The 25730-nt window shown below is 46.9% G+C and overlaps 1 protein-coding gene across 1 annotated transcript in view; it reads left to right on the forward strand.

Annotated features, from left to right (window-relative positions):
* large1 (LARGE xylosyl- and glucuronyltransferase 1) overlaps positions 1–25730 on the forward strand; it is a 70601-nt gene that overhangs the window by 26696 nt on the left and 18175 nt on the right. Inside the window, exons 3-7 of the mRNA XM_020644698.3 lie at positions 4147–4445; positions 7608–7690; positions 12194–12317; positions 12462–12633; positions 24503–24607. Of these exons, the coding sequence (XP_020500354.1) occupies positions 4147–4445; positions 7608–7690; positions 12194–12317; positions 12462–12633; positions 24503–24607 (783 nt within the window). The remainder of the gene's footprint in view (positions 1–4146; positions 4446–7607; positions 7691–12193; positions 12318–12461; positions 12634–24502; positions 24608–25730) is intronic.

Here is a 25730-nt window from a genome sequence, read left to right on the forward strand (position 1 = left end):
CTCATACTGCGTCACCTCATTCATACCACTGTGCCCGATATTCAGATCCCCCCTGCACACTTTGCAGAATGTGTGGCCCCTCTCCAGGTGACTCACAGCTGTTAACTTATTCAGTCCAGCTTTGTTTATATTTTCAGGTGTCTTTTGGTTTTTGTGTCTTGGTTTGTTTCGGTGGAATCACGTCCTGTCCTGTCCTGGGGGGGGGGGGGGGGGGGGGCGGCACAAGCTCAGTCCGTACAGTGCTTGCATAGACGGACGAGGACGAAGGAAGGAGGACAGAGGAAGGAGGACGGAGGAAGGAGGGGGGGCTGGCACTTTCTGTTAGGACATGGTGTCAAGCAAAATATTTGATTGATGTTCAATCAGCTTCTTAATCCTCCAGCACATCTCTCTACCTACAACAACAAGTGTCACAGTCAGACACTGACGTTCAGGTTTTCACACGGACGTCTTGGAAAGAGAGCGTGGAGGCGGCGTGCTGCAGCCAGACGGATGTTTGTACCTTCATTTAAATGTGCTGCTTGAAAGACGAGTTCAACCTTTGAAACTCAGATCCACTTCTCTCTGCACTCTCTCAGAAGCAGCTACGTTAGGGGAAGTGATTCCTCAAAACACGGAGAGAAGCTGCGAGGATCCTTTATTCACATTCTCAGCTTTTTATTTTCTGTCAGTAAAAAGTGTTTTCCGCTTTAATCTTTGGATTAGTTCAGGACAAAGAAAGGTTAAATAGGAAACATCCATTTCTGATGCTCTGGTCTCTTTATCGTATCCTAACGACACCATTGGCAGCTGATTCCTGTTCTCGTGAGGAGGTGGGAAGGTGTTTTAATGATGCACGTGTTGCTGCCGCTCACCAGATATCAGGCGGAGAGCAGGAGGGACAGAGAGGACGTTTACAGATAACAATAATTACACCTGACTGTATATACGGGGGAGCGTGGCGTGGGAGCATGTCGTTGGCGTCAAAGCAGTCATGAATAACTCAGCAGGAGCTCTATGTGTCCGTGTTGACTCATTGAGAGCTTCTGATCATCCAAAGCGAGGGTGGGAACTTAAAAAAAGGTACACGTTTCTAATTCTCACTGCCAGAGTGACAAAGGAGGAAGTGTTACAAAATGCTTCAATTATTTTTAAGATTCATTTTTATAGGATTTCCGGGTCTTTATTTGAGAAAGAGGACAGACAAATGTGCGTAAGCCGAGCGCTTCTTTGATCCAGATTGTTTTTGTACTTGTGCGCATTCTAAGTTTCACTCTTAAAATGGAATTAAGAAAACTTTCTACGCTCTGTTGATACACGAGGCACCAGGAATGTGTCTGCTGTGAGAACTAACGTAGAGGATCCTTTTTTTATTTTATCTGACTTGACGCAGAGCTGCGCGAGGAGTCGATGAATCTCCAACAACAGTTTCCATGTTGATGAAATAAAAAAGTAGAACCACATGTAAGCAGTGTCTGAAGTCTTAAAGTTGTCAGCGTGAAAACAAAGCCCTCGTGCTCTCTTCCTCTGGGATGTAAATGACGGAGCATTGTTCTAATGTTTTCTTCTCCCCCCCCTCCTCTCCCGGGGGAACGGGCCTCATGTGTTTACCCGGGCTTTTGTTTGCATGTAGATGATGAGCTTCATGACAAATACCTGAAAGCCAAATGAATTGGCTCGGCTGCAGAAGAGAGCAGGTGCATCTGCCGCCCTGCAAATGCCATATGCAATCTCTGAGCGGACAAACAAACGCTCAGCGCGTCCAGTTCTGTGGGATTAGGCCCAGCAAATCCACTCTGCAAATTAATTACAGCCTGGACGAAACGGAGTCCAGAAGGTGCTTTTGTTGTGCGGGGAGAGGGCTTAGCGGCGCTCCACGGCCGAGCGGCGCCGTGTATGTGCTGACTGCTTTTATATCTCGTGGTCTCAGGAGGACGGTGAATCTGAAGGCGAGCAGAAGTCTCTTCATTAACACACTCGGTGAGAGGCCAACGAGAAGTTTCGTAACAACGCTTCAACTCGCTCCAGGCTTCACTTCCACTTTCCACAAATGAGAGAAACCCACGACTCCCGACATGTTCTGCGGGTTATTGGCGCTTTGTGTGCACGCCTGTTCAGGACCAGGATGTCTGTTTGACAGGCTGGAGGCTCTCCCAGAACTATCGGCCGTGGCTGTGATGATAGACGGTGTCATACTGGGAAACCATTTATTACCCGACACTGATCAATACGTGCAATCGAGCTGTAACGCCTCCGCTTTCCTGCCAAAAACGGTGAGATGTGGAGTCGGCCTCTGACATCCCTTTTTAGAATCTGATCGGACAAATTATTGAATTCTTTGATGACCTTCAAACCACAGGTGAGCTGAGGTTTGTAGGGGTGCTTCTCTGGGCTGCAGAGCGGCTCCACTGTACCTGCTGTTTAAAAACTTATTAAAAATACATGTGAATAATGGAGGCAATACTGAGGCCCAGCAGGGGGGGGGGGGGGGGGGAACTTAGTCCTGCTGAGCTGCTGGGTTCGCTCTATACTGAGGGAAAAACACGATGAAGCTGGAAACTCAGCGTGCATCCATTTCTGTCTTTACTTTTTCTGTCGTCAACATCTCCCTCCAAGGTTTACCTCCCGTGGTTTAATAAAGATCCTCATTTTGCATCCCCCCCCCCCCCCCCCGCACTATAACTAGTAAGAGACCCGGATCAGCTTCAGAGTCGCTGCAAAGTGCTGAACTTAAAGTTCATAAAAGTTCTGCAAAAGTAAAGTTTATTTCATCACGTCACTCGGGAGGAACACTTTCTATACTCAAAGAATTAAAGGGTTGGTAATTTTCTAAAACTAGCATGATTTTCAAAGTCGCATTTCATCTACACCCCCTCCCCTCTGTGCTCCCTCATAAGCCACGCCCCCCTCACTTACATGCACGAGCGCCGTCTCTCCAGAAGTGGACCTCAGCTCATCTCTTGCATTGTGTAGAAACTACGTCGTCTCACGTCTCATTCAGCGGTGTTAGTAAACTCAGAGTATAAACTCTGTCATCGGTGAAACGCTTCGAGTGTGGGCTGGAGCACACAAGAGGTAGAGAGCGAGCAGGGAGACAGGGAGGCTGTGATTGGTCCATCAGATTGGTACCTCGTGGCAGACATTGGTTGAAGTTTTTACAGGATTACAACTGATACAGATGACGGATTTTCTTTGTTCCTTTTTCAGAGAACATGAGTTATTCATTTCTGTCAGGACCTAAAGACAATTTCAACCAGAATCTTAAAAAGTGGATCTGGAGGAAATTACCAACCCTGAGTTTAACTTTTTGTACTGCAGAGAGGGAGAGAGACAAATGTGGCCGGACATTTCAAAAAGACAAAGAACTATTTAAAAGTGTGTATAAAGTATCGTGTCTGTCTTAAGAAACCTGCAGGCCAACTCCTCTGTTGTCATCGTGTTTGTGCTGTTGGGACGGTGTGCTGGAGTTTGTCAGAACAAAAAAGAAATGAATGAATCTTTGGTGTGCGGGACTTCTGTATCTTCTGCCGTGGTATTGAAACAGGTATCAGTATCTTACGGACGTGGGCGCTGTGTGCACTGGATGTCTATGTTTATGTCTTGGTGCAGTTGATGACAGGAAAAATCGTCTTGACAGCCGTTACAATTCTCCAACAAACAACTGGTTTGGCTTCATGGCTTCGCGATGTCACACCTGATGCAGCCAGTGCGGGCGAGACGCGTTGTTTGCTGAAGATTGTAAACCAATGACAAGAAGAAGAAGAAGCAGCAGTCCAGCCCTCTTATGTGCCATGCGGTGAATCTTCTCATGTGCTGTCAGGTTTCAATATGGTTTGACTTTTACTGGATTCACATTGAAGTTTAAACCTCTGTAACCATGACGACGGTAACGTGCACCGGCTGCAGACGCACACAGAAAGGAGCAGCTCGTGTGGACCCGAGGGTTTGGTTTGGTTCTGTTGCTGCCCTGCTGTGTTTGTTGACATTTAATAAAATGTAACCGGGCCTAAAGGTGTTGTTTATTTTAGCAGCAGTGTCATAACGCGCCTCTTTTTCTTACCTTTTGAAATGTTCCTTAAATCGCTTTAACTTTAACTTTGTCTCTGTGGGTGTCAGTCCTCATGTTTAACCAGTTTCTCCATGTGTGTGTGTGTCCCCCCCCTGCAGTGAAGCCCCTCCCTCTGTCCCCGTTGGAAGCCCAGTCATCTACACCGGTGGGGGGAGCCGGCGAGCGCCAGGCTTTGGAGCTGCGGGTGCGGGCGGTGGAGGAGGAGAACCGGGCGCTGCGCCGGGAGCTCAGCCGGCCACCCAGGAGCCCGTCTGCGCGCCTTCCAAGCGCCGGTCACCGTGGCAACCAGAGCAGAACGCATTCAGAGGAGGGGACGGGCGACAATGAGGGACAAAAAGCTGCGGCGGTGGGAAACAGCTCGGACTGCGTGCAGCAGCCGGCCGTGGATAAGTGCGAGGTGAGATGTGTGTGTTTGTCGTTTTGAACTGCACAATGTTCCGTCCGTGACACGACAACGATCAGGGACGCCGCGTGACCTTGGAGATGTGTTCCCGGAAGCAGGGCCCCCCATTAGCACGGTGTGACGGCGCCTTCCATCCAGACGTCTGCCTCCTATTAGCCTAATCCTCAGCGCCGATGCAGCTGGCTTTCTGTCTGGAGAAGGCTCACTGTCAGGATAATGTGCGAGCTTTAACACCGCCACGCTGAGATCCCTGCGCGGATAAAACCTCGCAGCATATCACCTCTCAGCCCGGCGGGAGTCAGCCTGCATGACTTGAAGAGCTGACACTAACAGAGTTTGTAACAGGCTGCAGATTTCAGATACCGACTGAGAACACTTTGGTTTTTCTGTCGGAGAAGGTGAAGCTGGCGTTGTCATAGAAACGGAAGATCGACTGCATCACTCCTGATAACCTCCACCGAACACAGACTCTGATTTATAACGGTGGCCAGATCACCTGCAGACGTCCGTCTTTGTAGTTTTCTCTAATAAATCAGCTGATTCGAGTCATCGAGTCGTTCGTCTCAAGTTATTCAAACTTTGAGTTTTCTGTTTTTCTGCAATTTCAAAAACTCTTCAGAACTTCCCCTCCTGATTTCAAAGTGTTTGCATCTCTATCCATCTTCAGACTGACGTTTCAAGACTCCATATTTACGCCCCTGTGACGTTTCTCCTTCAATCTGAATGTCTCGGAGGTGTAATGGGGGGGGCGAAGTGACCGGTGATTGGTGCAGCAGTTCCAGGCGTCCACATTTCAAATTAAATAAGAGGAACGTCCGTCAGTACAGAAAACGTTGTTTCCAGTGCTTGTGCAGAAGAAGAAGAGTCAGTGAGTTTAATCCAGATGAGTTTAAAAACGGGTTTCATGTGCTTTAACAAACGACTGAACAAGAAAACCTTGACTTATTGCAGAGAACAGCACTTTCATAGATTCACTTTTTATTGAATTAAAACTTACAGCTGCTGAATACCAGACTCTAATTCATCAGGATGATTGAATCACAGGGAGGCCACTGACAAAGATGAGAAATGTGAGATCAGGTCTGAGATAGATAAGTTAAACACAGCGTCGAGTGTTTGATGAGTTTCTGTAAGAACATAAAGATCAGAGTCAGGGCTGCAAATAAAGATTCATTTAGTTATTTATCAATCTGCTGATTATTTAGTGCAGTCTGTAAAACATCAAGAAGCAGTGACCAACCAATGGAGAATTATTCAGTGATGTTTATGGTCCTGGTCTCGATTCCTTAATGTCCTGGTCTTGTCTTGTCTTGTCTTGGGCGCAGCGCTCCGTGACATCACCTCCATGTGTCCAATAGGAGGTGAAGATCAGATCACAACAAACGGTGTCCCACTCTCCTGAGCTCTCGTTTACAGACCAACCGGGTCGTCGGAGAGAGAGCTCTCGTTTGTGGGCGTCCCGGGTGTGTTTCTAACAGCAGCAGAAATGTGTGGCGTGATCCTGAAGCTAGAGAGCTCCTTGGACGAGCCGAAACTCTTCCTCATCCTGTCGTGTCCTGAGGATCTCATGAAGCCACGCCCTTTCCTTCTTCTTCTTCTGTGCTGCTCGTCTCCTCCTCCTCAGCAGAAGAAAGGTCAGAGCTCTCTGCTGAAGAGTGGACAGAAGCTACTTTTCCCAGCTCTATTCCCAACTATCAACCGGTCACCTAGCAACCAGCCCCCCCAGCCCCCCCACCCCCCCACCCCACACTTGTCTGTGCCCTACCCCGCGGTGAGTGCAGTGCACAGCTCATCCTCTCTGTGAGGCCCTAAAGACTGCACAAAGAAAAAAAAAAACAGGATGTTCAGAGCTGACTCTCCTCCAACACTCAGACACACACCTTGTACTTTCTCACTTGCAGGTGTGTGTGATGAGCGTGTAGCTCTCTGAGAAAGGAATCTGCCCTCTGATGGTTTCTTATCACCACCTTCTACTTTCCTCCCACATCAGCTGTCACTCACACACACACACGACGACTCCCTGCCAGCTGACTGCAGGAGGAGGAGGAGGAGGAGGAAGAGAAAGAGGAGGACAAGGGAGAGAGAGATAATTGTGTTATGTAGCTTTCTTCCAGTGTGAACATGAGCCCGGCTTGTTTGGAGAGTTACCCGGGCTGCTCCAACCTGCAGGGAAATGTCTGTTTCACTCTGAGCGGGAATAAAGAAAGATGCACGGTGGGGGGAGTCTGACGCGTCCAGCTGGCATCAGGGAGAGACATTCAGAGCTCACACTGGAGGATCTATGAGCCGGAGCTCACAGAAAGGTCCTGCAAGATTTGGACTTTTCTAACCGGCATTTCAGGAAACAGTCAGACGCCGAGGACGCCCACAGAATCATGGTCTGTTTGTGAGAAATGGACAGAGCTGGTTCGTTTCCAAATATAGCACTAGCCTAGCCTAGGTACGTTTCATGGACGGAGGCCGTAGTCCTCCAAGCAGACGGCCCTAATTGGACCTGTGGCTACGTTCCCACATAATTTCCAACTCTCTCTCTCTCTCTCTCTCTCTCTCCTGGATTTTGGACTCAACCCACTGTCCTATTCCTAACATAAGCCTGAAAAACGCCCCAAAATAAACCTTTAAAATGCATATTTAGATTCTGACTGAGAGGAGCACCACCTCTCAGAGGAGGAAAATCATTATCAAAGTCATTTTCCTGAGCGTTTTATTTTTTATTTTTCCCCCCTTAATGTTTCAACTTGGTGCATTTTATAGTTTTGTAGTGCGGTGAACAATCACGGCGCTCTGTGCTTTTACTTTGAGGTAAACGGTTCAGATAATCGCTGCGATAATAAAAATGAAGGTGATGAAAAAATCAAACATTTTACTGATGGAGCTTAAAATCACGAGAGTGAAACTTCCGAGTTTTTCATTCGTGCAGTAAAGCGCCGTGCAAGAGCTGCTGACTGTGTTTTTTTATGGTTGATCAGATTCATTGATGTGAGTTAATAATTGTTCCCCTCTGTGATTTCAAACACTTTGTGCTTCATGGTTTCTCTTTAGTTCCACTCTGCAGAGTCACTTCTGTTTACATGTTTCTGCTCCCTGACGTGCAGATTCATGAATAATTAATAATCCGTCATCCTCACCGTCTTCCTTTCCTCCTGATCTCCTCAGACCATCCACGTGGCCATCGTGTGTGCAGGATACAACGCCAGTCGAGACGTGGTGACGCTGGTTAAATCCGTCCTCTTTCACAGGTACGCTGACGCTCTTTCATTTCTTTCTTCTTCTTTTTTTCATTAACGAGTTCCTCAGATGTTTCGAGGTTTTTCTTTGACTCCTTTTCTAGGTGTGTTCATTCGTTGTACGCCGGGGCGCCACTTGTCAACAGGCCAGGCAGTCAGCGGCTAGGGGCCCCAGAGCAGCAGGGGGGCTCTCGAGGGCTGACAAACTTCACACCACAGCAGAGGCTCAAAATGTGCACACTTTCCAGTGACAGTAGAACACCTCCCAAAGGGGGGGCCCCATGTGACTGCACTCACTCTCCCTGTTCTGCTCAGCGAAGTAGCGTGTGATAACCAAAGTTTGTCTGAAGTGACCGAAGGAAAAGGAAGAGGAAATATCCGCCTGGAAGTGAAAAAAGGAAAGCAGAACACTGGTAGACTTAATGGGGATAAACGCTTGTTGGAAGGGGCCCCCCCCAATACATTTCTGTTTAGGGCCCGAACAGATCGAGAATCGCCTCTGGAGGGAGCGCCTCTTGTAGAAGGGTATTGGAAGGCAGGTGACTGGGAAGTCAGTCTGAGGAAGACGATGTTTCTTTGAAGCGTCACTTAATAAATCCTTCCAACGGGAGCTTCTTGGTGTGCAGATCTAGTTTAGCTTTCTTTACCTATTCTGACGCTTCAGCACTCATCATTTGAATCATTTTACTTCAAACTTTTCCACCATTAAAAGCAGATATTTGATTCTTGTGAAGAACAATTCATGCAGTAGATAAGAGAGCACAAACATCCCGAGTGTTTAAAGGTTAATGCCACAGTTTAGTGGATGATCAGGTGTGAAAAGAACATGACAGTTCTCTGTGCGAGGGTTTGCAAAACACTGCTAAACCTTAAAGAGTGTAACGAGTAAAGTTTAATTCATGCAGTGGAATTAAGGTAGCGACTCTACCTCTAATTCAAAAGAAGAAGAAGAAACGTCCTTTTTAATGGGCGACCAGCAGCACGGCTAATGTGCTAACACCTGCAGCTCTGTTTAACCAGCGGGGACGTTTCAGTGTTGACTCGCCGCTGTTCAGCTGAGAGTGACAAACATGAGAGTGGACAGTCACACACACACACACACACACACACACACACACACACACACACACAGACACACACTCAGTCACACACACACAGACACACACTCAGTCACACACACACACACAGTCACACACACAGTCACACACACACACAGTCACACACTCAGTCACACACACTCACACACACACACAGTCACACACACACACTCAGTCACACACACTCACACACACACACACACTCAGTCACACACACACACTCACACACACACAGTCACACACACACACACACACAGTCACACACAGACACACAATCTCACTCACACACACACTCACACACACACTCAGACACAGTCACTTGCACACACACACACACTCACTCACACACACTCAGACACAGTCACTCACACACACACACACTCACACACACACACTCACACACACACACTCAAAAACACACACTCTCAGAGGTCAGCTGGTTGGACTGACGATCTGAAAGACGTGATGTTGATCATCAGACTCCTCGTGTGATAAACTGACCTCACTCTCTCCTCCTGTTTTATTTCTTCACTTCTGATGAAATATTGAACGTGCTGTAAATCCCCGGTAACAGCAGATGACGACGATGTGTGTCGGAGCGACTGCGGGTTAATTTCAGCAGCTGTGTGTCGTCCGGCCCGCGTTGTTAATCATGTTCAGTTGCTGCCTCAGTGATGGAGAGTCGTGTAGACTGTGAGACTGACGCTGTCACACCTGAGAGATGTCCTCCTCCTGCACGCTTCAGTCAGACAGAGGAGCCTTTTATCATTCTGACCCGACCAACAGGAGATGACTTATATGTCTGAAGGATACTGTACTGCATGTCCTGTTAGTATGATCACACACCGTCCTGAGCAGAGAAACGAGCAGCCACATGTTTAAAAGCTTTAAAGGATCATTCTGGACTCCTGGTTGCTGACACCTCTTGTTGTTTACAGATTCTATAAAGAGGGTCTGGATTCTAGTCTGGGAAGTGTCCTGGTTTCTGTCTGTAGTACGTTTGAGCTCGTATTAGCAGGTGTTGCTGTGTGCAGGATGAGCAGGCTGCATGGAGAGTAAAAGCAGGAACACCATCCTCCGTGATGACATCCCGACTCCCATCGGCGCAAATGATGATGATTTATTTATCTCTATAAACAGATGTCTGCATGTAAGAGTGGCTAACAATCTGTCCTACATCCAACATTTTCACTTGAGGGACATATCTGCTCGACCCTGTGTACTCAACAAAGACTGTAAATATTAAAGGACGAAGCCAGAGTGACGTCCCCCGTCTGATCCTGCAGGGGGCACTGGAGTCCCATCGATGGCGGTCTCCATGCTGGAAATGCTGTCTCAGAATAACTCTTATCCTTCATTAAATCAAAACTGATGAGTCATCAAAACATTCACCCCCCGTACAGTGTGTGTCGATCGAGACATGAGCTAATCAGACCTGGGTTTTTTTTTTTGAACCAGGCTGTAAACATGTTGATCTCTGCTGTAAAAACAGACTTTTTAGAATGGGTGTGAATGTGACTTCCTGTGCTTCTGCAGCCAGCCTCTAGTGGACACTCGAGGATCTGCAGGATTTTACACTTCAGAAGAACATTCTGGAGAACAGGAAACATGCAGCAGCAGGTTCATTAGGAGATGGTAGAGGTGGCGTGCAGACAGTCTATGGCCGTGTAGCGATCACAGGGAATAAACGTCACCACCCCCTCCCACTCGCTCCAGGTGAATTCTCCTGATTATATCCTGCTGCGTTCTCACATCAGACCACTCTGACTTTCTGCAGAATAAAAACGAGGAGGCTGGAGGAGAAACTCTGAGTGAAGAGAGAAACATTCAGCTGTTTGAGTTCACACATGACGCTCAGCCTGACGCTTCAGGAGTTTAGTGTGAGCATACCGTATAAGAGCAGATTGTTCTTTGTCTAATTGAAGCTAATCTACTAGTGCTCATGAATAATACCACTGGGAGGACAAACAAATATCAGAACACTTGTGATTCCAAAGTCCCGTCCTTCAGCTACAGATTGTGTATTTTCCGACCATCCTTCACTTGTCTCTGAGCAGATCTGCTCACAATAAATCTGCATCCACTCTGGAAGTCTTTACTGGAACAACATATGAATATTTCATTGTAAAGATGGGATGATTAGATTATGATGGGAGCCGCTCTCATAATCAGGATGCACTCGACATGTTTGCCTCCTTGTCGACGTTAATCCGGAGCTCGCAGTGGAAGGCGTGCTGCTGTTTGTCCAGAGGATGTGGAGACTCTTTGTGTTTATCTCTGCGGCTGCCGCTGACAGCGTGTGTGGAAGCAGAGTTTGAATACACTCTGACAGCTTCCAGCCTCCAGAACTTATTGAGCAAGTGCAGCTGACACATTCATTCCCAGAGTCATTCAGCGTCAGACGCCGCAGGGGGGCTCACATCCCCGCTCCGTGTCACTATTGGTTGACCTGATTTGAAAGTTGTGAATACCTTCTTTTTTTTTTTTTCTTTTTTTTTTCACGCTGCTCTTCTGTGTGTGTGAGCTGATGGTAGATACTGACTGAAGAGGATTCTCTGGATAAAGTTTAGTCGTCCTGTCTGATTTCATATCTCCGTCTCTGTGCTTGTTTGGCTTCAGAGATGTCTTCAAACACTCATTCTGAGTTTCTACACCTGAAGTTTGATATTTAATCTCTGCTTACAGACAGAGTCAGCAGCTTTCTCCTTCAAAATAACATACAGACTTCTCTTTAAGTAGTAAAGCTGCTCCATCGTCCCTTCTGGGCCTCCGTACATGTGTGGTGGTGACTGTGTCTGCAGAGACTCTGTCCTCTGACTGGATTTCACTGTTCTGCTTTGTTCTGGTTGACTCGGGACGTTTCTGGGCGGAGCTGGTGTGTTTCCTCCAGCCAATGACAGCGCAGCAGGTGAGTTTAGGAGAGGATACAATTCAGGGATTGGATGATTCAAACCAGAGAATATGACGGACGTGGACGTAGCAGCAAAGAAGAGAAAATATAATCACAGTGAGGAGAAACACCAAGTGGATAAAGCTCGTTCTAAAACGAGGGTGAACCTTGTGTTGTCTTTTACCCGTGGACGTGGAGTTGTTCTGCTTCCTGTTGGACAGGCAGGTGACAAACACCGGCAGTTAGTTGGTGATAGCGTGTGTTAGCACAAGTTGCTACAAGCTGTAAACGTAAACACTACGTCCTGCAGGGGGCGGAGCTTTTTCTACTGACTCCACCTTTTTAAGTAGTTTTCTTTTAAAGATTTGCACATTTTGGGCTTCTGCTTTAGTTTATGCTTTTGTGCCCTCAGGGGCCCCCTGCTGGTCTGGGGCCCGAAGCTGTTTCCTGCCTTGCCTGTTGCCAAGCGGCGCCTCTGCTCTGACGCACGATGTTCCTCTGACTTGTTTCTGAATGTTTGTTTTCCAGGCGGAACCCTCTTCATTTCCATTTCATCACAGACTCCATCGCTCAGCAGATCCTGTCCTCTCTGTTCCACACCTGGATGGTTCCTGCCGTCAGGGTGGACTTCTACGACGCCGACGAGCTAAAGGTGCAGCGCCTCGTCTTCACCTGAGAAACACACCCACGCATACCTCCCTTATTAAACTTAAACGTGTTCCTGATGTCATCGAGTTAAAACGGGTTTGTATAAACATCCGGTTAAGTACATGATCCAAACCGTGCTGTGTTTCAGTCGGAGGTGTCATGGATCCCGAACAAACATTACTCTGGGATCTACGGTCTGATGAAGCTCGTCCTCACCAAGACGCTGCCGTCCGACCTGCAGAAGGTCATCGTCCTCGACACAGACATCACCTTCGCCACCGACATCGCTGAACTCTGGGCCGTCTTTCACAAGTTCAAAGGTAACGCACGTCCTTCCTCCAGAGTTTGGTTTCTTTGATTTATTTCAGGTTTGTCATGTTGTCTCCTCAGAGCTTCTTTCAGTACAACCAAAGTGAGTTATTAAATGACCATCTTTGTGACCTGTCACTCTCAGCTAGCCCTGCCCCTAACCTACCCGGCTTTCTGTTCTCTTTGACTCTAAATGGGAACAACATTTACGAAATGAACATTATGCTTGAAACTAAAGACTGAGACCATAATCACGTTAGGAAAATGTTTCCTGAGAAGAAGCTCCCTTTTTAACTTGTATCTTTCTACATACATTTCTTTATTGTCTCGACTCTTGACACACGGAGTTTTGGTCCACAGCAGTAAAGAATAGAGAATTAGGATCCTCAGTTAGAGTCTCTCTCCACACATTTCTCTGAGAAGTTAGACGGATGAAATCCTCAGCATGACTCAGCGTGTGGGATCGGTCGTGTTGAATCGATGTGTTGGGATCAGCTGGTTTGTAGGTGTGTGTTACACAAGTGGTGTTGGTGTGAGCCTGGAGGAGCAGCTCTTTATCTCTCCATAAAACACAGAGTGTACTGTGAACATGAAGAGCGCTCGCTGTTTCAGCCTAAAGGTTGTGTGCGCACACAAATGCAAACATTTTATTTGTTAACCCTTTCTGTCTCCACTTCTCATTTCTACTTTTAAGTCAGGAGAGAAGGGGACATATTCTTATCAATCATCTTATCATAATTAGCACCGCCCCAATTCTTGATTTAAACATAAGCCCCGCCTCTGACAAGGCAAGAAGCCAATCATAGTTCAGGATTTTAAGGTGGAACATGGGCAGGCCCCCGTTCTATGAGGGTGTAGAAGTATGCATTAAACCCTCATTTTACATTTTTTAACCCTTAGTTGAAGGGATGCAAAAAAACATTGCAAATGACAACCGTGTGCATTACATCTGTGATCTGATGGTCACGGCGTGCACTTCACCTGTCCTTTCACCGGGGACCCCATGCGAACCGCCGGGTCCCAAAACACCTTTGCGTTTTTTCATTGTTGTCGATGCTCACCGTAGCTCCACCCACTTTAATCTCAAATTTAAGTCATTTTGTTTTAGAACCGGGCCTGAACCTGTGATGGCCAATCAGGTTTCAAGCCTGTGGTCATAGTCCATGGTGGAGGCGTGGTGTTTCTCCTCTCTGCATCTCGAGAACGAGAACATATCTGGAATTGATTCGATTCTTAACGGTGTGAGATCAAATTGCGACGATGAAGTCCTGTCGGTCTGTCCCTGGGGGGGAGGGAGGAGGACGTAAAGATCTGAGGCAGGAGGAGGAGGAAGCAGCTAGTGTTGAGTCACCTCAAAGATTTATGGGTAATGCAGTCCTATAGTGCAGCGCAGCCACAAAGGTCCGGATCCATCTTAATTAGCCGTTGACTGGGCTGCTGCACCTCTGCCTCCGGCTCCCTTCACTGTCCGGTCCCGCTCAACTCTTCAGCCTCATTATGTTTAAAGCATTACAGCGGCCCGCTCAGACGCCCTCAATAAACGTTCCTCTCAGGCCGCAGCTTTATTCCAATCACCCGTACACACGCTCGTAAAGACGCTTGAGAGAGCTGATACAGTGTGAGGATACAGCCGGCACAGCTCTTCTTCCATCAGGTCATTAACTTTATCAAGCTCGTTTAAAACCCCCGCAGCGTGCGAGGGAGGATAACATGTTAATTAATGCAAAGGAAGCATCGATACGAAGCGTGAAAGTGTTAAAGCTCAGTAACAAAAAGTGATCTTTGGCTCTGCCTTCAAAATAAAGAGCAGGGGAGTCTACAAAATGAAGATGAAAAATGAAGTCAAAGGCAGAAACCGGAGCAGATTTTATCATCGTGTCATGAACACATATTTGAAATCGCAACTCTTCACTAGGGCCCGTTTACGCAATTGACCCTTTGTCAAGCCCCGCCCTCATCAGGAAGTAACCCTTTGTCAAGCCCCGCCCTCATGTTACAATGTGACAATCCACTTAGCGGATGCTTTTATCCAAAGCGACGTACATCAGAGAGTAAGTACAACACTAATCCATTCATACACCGCCGCCGAAGCAGGGGTAGCAATGCAGGCTTAAGTTTCTTGCCCAAGGACACATCGGACATGTTGCTCAGCTGGGGATCGAACCCTCGACCTTTCTGGTTGAGAGGCTCTGCCAACTGGGCCACAGCCGCCCCATGAGGTAACCCTTTGTCAAGCCCCGCCCTCATCAGGAAGTAACCCTTTGTCAAGCCCCGCCCTCATCATGAAGTAACCCTTTGTCAAGCCCCGCCCTTATCAGGAAGTAACACTTTGTCAAGCCCCGCCCTCATCAGGAAGTAACCCTTTGTCAAGCCCCGCCCTCATCATGAAGTAACCCTTTGTCAAGCCCCGCCCTCATCATGAAGTAACCCTTTGTCAAGCCCCGCCCTCATCATGAAGTAACCCTTTGTCAAGCCCCGCCCTCATCATGAAGTAACCCTTTGTCAAGCCCCGCCCTTATCAGGAAGTAACCCTTTGTCAAGCCCCGCCCTCATCATGAAGTAACTGTGTAGACGGAGCACTGAGGGAATGCCACTTTCAAAATCATGCTAGTTTTTGAAAATTACCAACCCTGAACTTTGAACGTGGAAATTTACGTCAGGGACCAGAGCCTTTAAGTGGGCGGTCCCTTTTGAGCTCTTTTACATGTTGACTCGCAACAGAGACACAAACTCTGTGTGTGTGTGTTCCTCTTAGGGTGTCTTACATTCTGACTGAATGTTCGTTCTTTAATTTCCCTCTGGCGTCTCCTGGTTTTCCTCACCTTCGAACATTTTATGGGGTTCATTCATGAAGAACACGCCGGTAATCAGCTGTGATTGGACAGGGGACGAGGACAGAAGGAAGCCTCGTACATGCAGTATGTGACTCACCACAGGGGATGCTTCAGAGGTACTCCACACACGTGCAGTGGAAATGAAAACGCAGGTTTTCCATTAGACTGCGGCGTGTGCCTGCGTGGTTAATTTGTCTTGTGTGATCTCCGACGCGAGCAGCTGATGAAGTGTACGCCACGTGTGGATCCTTTGTGACCATGCAGATGAGGACAGTGCGATCTGCCTTTTACCTTTTCACCCCTTTTCTTTTATAATTAAAAACATCATCTCCCTGAAGGGAGAGTGAAAGGACGTTTCAAGGTTCTCCTCACCGTGGACGATTATTCCAAAAAAAACGCCAGAGTCGCTGAAGCGTCGGAGCGCTCATATTTAAAACACTCAGCTCGGCTCCGTTCAGCCCTTCATCATCCCTTCATCAAACTGTGTTCACTTCCTCAGACTCCCTCACACTGCTTTTCATTTTAAAGACGAAACCTGACTAAACGTTGTCCTTGTCTATGTGCAAAATCAGCAAAGATATGAGCGTTACTGCTTCGTCCACAGGGGGGCGCCAACGTTGACACAAACAAAAACTTCCTCTAAGGAACTTCCGTAGAAAACAGGGAGGCTTCTTCTGATGATCAGATCGACTTTTCCAGCGGAGGCCTTGACTTCTGCAGGTGAATTAAATAAATGATTGTTGAATATTTGAGAGCACACAGATGGTTACATTAGGACTCATTAAGCAGATAAAAAATGACCACACGGTGCACTCAGCCTTATTCCAGCTGCTCCTTCTGGCTATCCATTATTTGCGTAAATTAATCTGACGTGCATGTATTAGTGGCAATACTTCCTGTTTTTTTAATGTTAATGTGGCTCTGCATGCAGACCGTGTTTGTCCAATCAGCTGTAAGCGTGAGCCCGTATTTCACCGCTGCTTTGGTCACATGCTCGGTTAATAGCTGCGTCTGTTTTAAGGATTATTGTTCGTGTTTGTCTGCAGGTCGCTCCTCTCCGGTATTCCCAGAGTGACCCCCGTCTGCTCTCAGGGAGGTGAAATGTTTAACGTGAGCCACTTTACCCCCCACCCCCCCCTTGCTGCTCACACTCGCTGACGTATGCCATTTATCCATCCATTGTCGGAGCTCACTGGTGCCTGCCTACACTTTATTGGAGTTAACCCTGCGGTTATAATCAGCAGGTATTCTGAGTTCGGTTCGGCGCCCCGGGGAAATTAAAGGCCCACTCCAGACCTCATATTTCATTTCAGCCTCGTTCCCATACGCCGCCGTGCCCACAGGGGAGAACAAGTCGACCTCTGCCACTTTGACAGATTCGTGTTGTGTGAGGCTGTGTGCTGAGAGGAGGTGGGCGGGCAGGTGGAGGTCAGGTGTGTGTGTCGAGGTGCGAGGAGAGTGAACAGTGTGCTGAAGAGCGTTTGACTCGTTCCCTCTGAAACGTCTCTCAGGGGTTTGTTTCTCCTTTTACCTCCTGTTCTCTCTGCTCAACCAATCCCACCTCACCGACGTGTTTGAGTTGCAGTTTGCAATCCCCTTAGTTATTCACAGACACGTTCAGGATCTCACTTTCAAAGGGCGTTTGGTTGATATGAGCGGAGATCAGACAGAAACATCAGAGGTAGGATCGTCCAGCACAGGTTAGGCGACACCTTGCCTCTGAAGTCTCTTTAGATTCTGTGCGAGGTGAAAGTGACGGTGCATGCCCGAGTTTTTAAAACAACTCAGTTACAGTCCCCTTCCCTGTTTGAATGAACCTGCTCCTTAACACAGCCAGCGGTTGAGTCTGCAGCACAGTTTATCTCCCAACTCTTCAAACACAGCTTCGTGCTAACTCTCAAACCTCCTGCCCCCTCTGCGTGCATTCACACTTCAAAACCTTTTCTTTTTTTTTCGTTTAATGAACCTGGAAAGGTTCCTCTTGCGTTTTCTGATAAAGATTGCGAGATTGTGTGTTAACGTTCCTCAGCTGTCGGAAATCAGCTGCTTGTGACGTCTGAAAGCAACAAAACAATGAATGGCGAATTCTTCTGGTGCGGAGAGTGAGTGATGTGTTTATACCTCCTAAATAAATTCTATGCATAGTAAGCACCGCTGATGAATCAGAGAGTCGGAGCGGGACGTGCAGCTTTCATTCCAGGAAGGAGGAAAGAGTTTGAAGATTCAGGACTCATGAATGGGATTCATCATGCAAAACAGTCGCCGTGCATCCACATCTCCGCTGACGCGCTGATGCGCTGACGCTAACATTTAGTTTGCATGCACGCGCCCTCTTCTGTTTCACCGTCGCACACCTGCATGCTGCCTCACAGGTGGACACAGCCGCACCAACACAACCTGTCCATCAGTGTTCCATAAACGTGTGTTAGAAAGGCGACTTCACCTGCTGACTTTACTGACGGTGAAGTATTCTGTCGCCTCCGTTTAAAAGTGCAGACTCAGAGGAGAGTTTAACATCGCAAGGAAACGTGCAAACATGAAGCGTTTAAAGACGTGGTCAGAGGGTTTGTCGGTCGAAGTGAGGCGACACATGGCGCTTACAGATGTTGAAGGTAGAATACTTAATTAATGTGCAGGGCTTGGTTTTGCCTCTGTAGTATTTAGATCCTGTCTTGTTTTGTTTTTTTATATGTACGGTAGTTTAGGGTTAAATAGGATCATTTTAAAGCTGCAGTATGATATTGCTGTGTTTTCCTTCTGGCATCACTGATCTGCAGTCTCTAAAGCAGGAAAACACAACAGACACGATGTGTTCACACTCGTGCGAGCGAATCAGTAAACATTCTGATTTCTTTGACCTGGTTTCTGTTGGTGAAAGAGGAAAGGAGCTGCTCCTAGTCCTTTTAAAGAGAAGATGTAATGAAGAAACCTGTTTAACAGCTTTAAGTTTGTTTCCTCACTCTGTGCGTCTACATTCCCCCTCAGTGATCAGAGCTTCAGTGAGAAACAACAGAAAGAGGCAGAGAGCGGCGTTACTGTTCGGCAGGCAAGACCTTCTTATCCGCGAGCAGGGACCTGCGGCGATATCATTTTGATTGACACGAGCATTAATTGGCCATCAGTGCTGTGATGAAGTCTTCGCACAGAGCTGCTGAGCCGCATCGACACTCGGACCGTAACCCACCGAGCGTCCTGCACACACCGCTTCCTTCACACTCGCCTCTCCCCGGTGAAAAACTCATCTCACAGCGGACACTTAGAAACAGTGCTGGAGTGAATAAGCTGTCAGAGCCCAGCTGCACAGTCTGAACTTACAGGGTGCACAGAGAGGTCATAAATACGCTGCAGCTACAGTTGATATCTCTTCTACCCAGGTGAAAAGACTCCTGATAACTCTTTTTATGAGGAGCAGAGCAAACTTTTGAACGTCTGAAAGTGAGGAGATGAGGAAGCAGGATATGTGAACTTTAATAGAAATGACCTTTACATGAGAGCAAGAGCCTAAAAGTCAGGTTTAAGGTCTGAATCTGATGAAATCAACGCAGGAGACTTTAACATTTCACATTTCTGAAAGATTCGGTTTCAAAAGACGGCTGGGACAATCCTCCTCATCCTCTCTGGCTTAAAGGGTCAAGATTGAACACAATTGACTGCTTGATGTCAGTTCTTCTTTTTGAAATGTCAAAGTATTCTCAGACCAAAAAAAAATAGCTTAAAGGAAGAGTGTGCGACTTTTTGATCCAGTACATGTTGCATTTGAGCTCCAGCATGAAACCAAAACAAACTGCGATGAGGCCCCACTCCTCCTCCAATCCTGAAGCCGCCGCTCTCCTCCAACACACCTCCACTTGCGTTCGCCTGGAGGAGTTAATCGCAAGCGGCAGACGAAATTGCCCTTTGCTCGAGCTGTGATCACCTCTGTCCTGCATTCTTGTGTTAGCATGCTAATGTTAGCGCTCTTTAGTTAGCTCGTAGCTTCACATTGCACATAAATTTACACAGAATGATCGTGATCTAAAAACTCTTACCTGGCATCTAAATAATCAGTGAGTATGTTCTTCTTCTCTCTAGTCCTTGACTGAAACAGCTTTTATACACAAGGGGAGGAGGTAAACACAGCGCTAAGAACAGCACAGCCAGCAGGACTCAAGCTTCTCACTCATTTTAGACAGTCATGACTCAGAGACACATTTACACAGGGGATTAAAAAAAACAATCATTTTAAAAGTTGTCTTCTCGTCATCCTACAGACGGACCTGATAAATCATGAGACTTTTGACAAATCTGCATCATCATCATCATCATGTGGTTGATGCAGCATCTTTTCAACCCGTTTATTGTCATTAAATCTGTTGATTTTGTGCTCACGACGCTGTACCGAGACAGATTTCAGCTTAAGTGAAGCTGGAAGCAGCCGGAGAGTTGATCCAGACTGAGTCCCCGGAGAAGGAAAACAAATAAACCGAGCGAATGTTTCCGTAATCCCAGTCACAACATCCCTCTGTCATATCTGGAAGAGCAAAGATAAATATCCAGATCAGTCTGCACCGTCAAACTCGTGCAAGGAAACGCTCCGACCTCCTGTTTGTTCCGAGCTTTAAACTGCTGTTGGTGCAGGATCATCACAAGTTGCCTCTAAATACCCCTGAGACGACAACCACGGCTCCTGTGGCTCAATGGAAGTGAAACAGTGAAATGTTCTCCTGCATGAAGTGTCAGCAGTGTGAGCCATATGTGTAAACAGAAAGGCTCTCATGTCGCATGTTAGAAGATGAACTGTGAGAGTGTGTTGGGTCCCAACGAGGTATTTGTTACCGGCTGCAGGAATTTGTTTCTGAGCATCTTCATTAAAGCAAAATCCCTTTTCAGACTGCTTAGTGTCGTAACTAAGCTCAGCCGTCTTCACGTCTTTGTACGTTCATATTGACTCTGCGACGGTGGGATTATTTGGAAGCACGGCACAGCAGGAGCTCCACATACACACACACACAGTCAAGACATGCACACACACAGCACTGTACTCCCCCGGCTGGATCAGCTGATCCCGTCTCTCCTCTGTTACCACCTCTGAACACGGTGCAGAGGGGGGAGGGTCACTTCGTCCCCTATTACGCCTCCTCTGCTGAAACATCAGTCTGAGCAGAGCTAATAAATAACTGTGGCGTCTCCTTTTCTTCACTATTTTAAGAAAAGACATTTCAGATAAACTGTGAGGCAACAACGAGAATATTTGGCGAGAAACGAGAGCAATGCAGGTTAAATGTAAACCTGTAGACGGGAGGGCACAGCCTCTACACGCCGTGGACACGAGAAAGAGGACGCTACGTTAAGTCACAGCCGCCGCAGCTCTGATGTAACTCCATCTTTTCATGAACCCACTGTCTCCATAAACCGACGCAGAAACAACATATTTACACATTCAGTCAGCGCCGTCTTTTTAGGTGTCGAGCAGTAAAGCCTGTAGAAGAAGAAGAAGAAGAAGGGGGGGGGGGGGCGGGGGGGGCGGGGGCGCGGTGACTGTGCAGGTGATTGATGATGTAAAGCTCTGCACATGAAGGTTAGCTCTGTAGACCGTCTGCGGGGAATCAGCCGGGCCTCGAGAGCCCGAGAAGTGTTGAATTATGAAAATGTCCTCCTCAGCTGCTTCACTGTGGGAGTTAATCCGTCAGCTCGGTGGATATTTGAAACATTCTTGTTTATTTTGTTCGAGTTTACTTCCTGAATCGTGCGGATCTGTTGGTTCTGACTTCTCTTCTTGGAGGATTAGCTCCGACCGCCCTGCTCCCCTCGTTAGTATGCACAAAGCATCAGCTCTAATGAGAGAAGTGGGTCACCATGACAACACCCTGCTCTACATTATGACATCATGCCCCCCCCCCCCCCCACTCCTGTAGTCCTGCGAGCGGATGGCAGACGATGTCTTGGCAGAGGACCCTGCAGACCACCTGTCCTTGAATTACAAACACTTTAGTTTATTACAGTCTTTCTAAAAGCTTGAGACGTCATTTCTGCCCGTTTACGGATTTCAAAACTTCCTGCGACAGAAATCCTTTTTAGCTGATCACTCCACGTTCGAGGATGCAGGAGGAGGGGGGGGGGGGAGGGGGGAGGGCAAGACGGGTTCTCTCCACACTCTGAATCCTGTCTCAAAACACTTCCTATTCTGCCCGTCTGTTTTTATAAGTTCTGTGTAGCGTGAAAGTCAGGAAACAAATACAGTTAAACACTAAGAGACCACTGCAGAATATGTGTTTCTATGGTTCTACAATTTAATTCAGTTCACATATTGTAAAAATAAAATACCTTAATGGTCACGGCTTATTTTCGGATGGCAGAAATGTTTTGAACAATAAATCCAAAAATGTTGTTTTATTACAGCGAAAATGTACAAATTGTAGCACTTGGGGCTGCAAAAATGAAGCCAATGCTGAAGTGTAATGTTCTGCAGTTCCTCAAGTGTCCACTAGAGGCTGGCTGCAGACACACAGGAAGTCACATACACTGCTGTAAAAACAGGGGGCGTGGTCAGACACAGCTCATTTACATTTAAAGGTATAGACACAGAAACAGCCTGTTCTGAGCGGGGCTGAAATAGAGGGGTTTATAGACATGATCAAATACAGGATCAGAGTGGATTTAGAAGAAGAGGAGGAGAATGTGTGAGATGTCCTCTGTTTGGAGTTTTGTATTAAACAGGTGGTACATGTATTGCAACTTTTGTCATGAAGTTGCACATAATTTTAAACTTTAAGGAAGTTCAGACAAAAAGAAACTCTTGCACAGTTCCAATCGTGATTGATGCCAGTTTCTGAATAATCAGAGAAACTTCGCTTCAATTATAAAAACACACATTTAGCTCGCCAAGCCGCCATTGCTTCCAGAAATGTTTTCCTAATCCAAACATCCACAGTGAGAAAAAGTGATGAACAACAGAGCGTGAAGCTTCAACCATCAGCTTCACAAAAACAGTCCAATAGTGAGTTTCTGGATCAGGGAGCCATGACAGGAAGAAAAGAAATCAAATCGATACAGATTCTCTCGGTTTCAACTCGGAGGAGGAAAAGAAGAAGGAGGAGGTTTAGAATAATATCCTACAGATAACATCCCATCACAACAGGACCATTCTTTAGACACAGCCTCTGAATTAGCCGTTTTAATCTGCCGCAGATTCATCGCCATCACAAAGTTTAGTTCTTATTGATCCTGTAATTTACCGTCTGCCTCTCCGGCCTGTGAGCTCCTGCAGGATTAAAGCAGAACCTGCTGTTTACTGATGACAGGCCGCTTTCCAGAGGCCGACTAAATACTATGAACGCAGCAAACCTGAGGCCATGCACGCTCTTTTTTTTCCCAGCATGCAGCAGCAGCAGCAGCAGCTGAGGTGGTGGGGAGGGGGGGGAGTGAGCGATTCTTAAATTAGCTGTGGAGGGAGCAGGAGATCAGGGGGAGTTTTTTTTTCCTGCTGAGTCAGAAACAGATGATGCCGAGGTCAGCAGCCGAGCAACATACAGTCTTCAGTCCACAGTTTCATCCTCCTAATGCACCACACACACCACACAACACACACACAAACGCACACCACACAGAGCATCAGTAGGCTTTCACAATAATTATAGAACAACTTGTTCATGTGGAAGTTGTTGTCGACACTCAGGCTGGCTCATAAAGCAATCACGACAGTAAATCATAACAACTTGATTTATGATATTGTTATGTGGAACATGTCACACATTCTTTCTTTAAAATCGAACTCTTCTCTATTTTATATTGTTGATTAAAATGTCAGTTGACTCGTTTAGTGAGCACATGGTCCTCTGATGTCAGACTGACAGTCAGATGCTCACATTTTTAGCAGATAAGAGATCAAAGATGATCCCGTGATTCTCCCCGCGCGTGTTATTCGTGAACATCCAACGTGATTAAAAAGTCATTAGCTGTAATTAATCACAGGGTTATTGCTTCACTGCAATCAAACGTTTAACCTTATTAAAGTGTGCAGGAGAACACACAGAGGGATATTTTCTGTACGATCTTGGCTCCTTGAACAGCTGATGAAGTAACTTTTAGATGAACTGAGCTGTCGGTGAAACGACGTGCGCTTGGTTTTAACGTCGGCGCTCAGATGTGTTCGTTCTTTGTTTTTAGCTCCTCCAAAGTGTCCTCCTGCTCTCCGCCGCCTGGCTCCAATAAGCTGTCATTAATCTTCCTTACAGCCTTCATTAAAGCTGCCACCGCTCCTCCCTCTCTGCTCCCTCTCCGCACGCTCCTATCTCCTCCCAACGCCTATCTGCTCGACCTTTATCTCCTCACAGCTCGCCTTCCATAATCTCTCCCTCTCTCCTCCTCTCCTCTCCTCTCCTCTCCTGTGTACCTCTTTGTCTCGTGTATCCGAGGACTGAATTTGATTTGCGCTTTTCCTAAAGTTTTGCAGTTTCCTCAGAAAGCGGCCTTTCTGAGAGGATTTTGTTTCTGCTGGTTTTGTTGACCCTGAAGCGTCGGAGACTTATCCCCCTCCGACCACCGTTTTCTTTCTGCAGACAGAACAGCAGCTGAAGATCATCACTCAATTATCTCCTCATCTTCAGATAAAACACACAGCCACAAATCATGCTGGACCCTGCTGGGTTTGATCGATGGTTTTAAAGCTGCACACCTAAAATGTAATCACCATCCATTCTCAAATAATGACTTTTAGTCTCCTCAGCGGCACAAAGAGCCGGACCTTTATTCCTAACTTCACATTAAATGACCTGATGTTATCGATTATTTCAGCAAATCTTAAAACGTCAGGATGTTTTAACCGCTTTCTTTTAACCTGTGCAACAGCAGTCATATCAAACACCTGAGAAAAAGCCGTAACCCTCCCGTAAAAGATTCTTCTGTGAGGTCTGCAGTCTGAGGTGACCTGCAGGTGGACGGTGTTGAAGAAACTTGACGCGCAGGATGTCTGTCACATCACACAGATATAAATGTGTCACAGCTGCAGAAAAAACATGCTCAGAGAATATGACATTTCAGGAATTGTTTTGTGTCTGCTGTGTTTCAGGTCAGCAGGTTCTGGGTCTGGTGGAGAACCAGAGCGACTGGTACCTGGGGAACCTGTGGAAGAACCATCGCCCCTGGCCCGCCCTGGGGAGGGGCTTCAACACAGGTGAGGGATATCAGCGTGGTATAGCATCAAGCAGCAACCTCCAGTGTTGAAAAATGAAGCCATTGCTGAAGTGCAAAATCCTGCAGTTCCTCGAGTGTCCACTGGAGGCTGGCTGCAGAAGCACAGGAAGTCACATACACACCCAGTCAAAAAAAATACTGTTTTTAGAATATAATGGTAGGGGAAACATTGGTGTGATTAGCTCATGTCTCGATCGACACACACTGTACGGGGGGGGGGGGTGAATGTTTTGATGACTCATCAGTTTTGATTTGATGAAGGATAAGAGTTATTCACAATAAGGCGTGCAGCTGACCTGATTGACAGGTGGGCGCGGTGTAACGGTTTATCAAGAGGCTTAAAACCCGCCTCAGCTCCAGCTCTCAAGCAGCAGGGCTGACATGTAGAGACAGACAACCAGCCACACTCACAATTTAGGGTCAGCAGTTAACATAACGAGCATGTGTTTGGACTGTGGGAGGAAGCCGGAGTACCCGGAGAGAACCCACGCATGCAGAAGACGGGGATTCAAACCAGTAACCTCCTCGCTGTGAGGCAACAGCACCACCATATAGACTTTGACTTCATGTGCAGATTAAAATAAGTTATCCTGCTTCTTTCTGTGGAGCAAATAAAGACGAGCCTCACTAAACACGTTTAAAGGCATCATTTAAAATTCAGAAATGATAAATAAACGACTCAAACACTCGCTGTGCGTGATGGATACATCACATGCTGTGGACAAAAGCTCCGATTCATCTTGTGAAGAATGAAGAGTCACACTTCCCTCTGTGACGTCTAAAGAGCAAAATCAGGATGTGATTGTGTCACTTCCCCGAGCTGCATGTTAGAGTACGCCGACAGTATGCACTAAATACCCAAAATAAGAACGTGTTTATCGTCGTCTTCAGACACATTGAAGACGATCTCGATGAAATAAACGACCACATTGCTTGTTGAATCAGAGGCAGCTGTCTCTCAGGTTTCTCTCTGATTCGTGTCCTCAAACTCATTATTTATCTTTACGGCAGCCTTCTGATCACAGCATGACTCGTGTATATTGAAAGTCTGTTAGTCTTTAATTGAAACATTTTATTTATAGCTTTGATTGAGCGCGCTCTCT

The sequence above is a fragment of the Labrus bergylta genome, chromosome 23 (assembly GCF_963930695.1).
Source record: "Labrus bergylta chromosome 23, fLabBer1.1, whole genome shotgun sequence".
NCBI classification, from domain to species: Eukaryota; Metazoa; Chordata; class Actinopteri; order Labriformes; family Labridae; genus Labrus; species Labrus bergylta.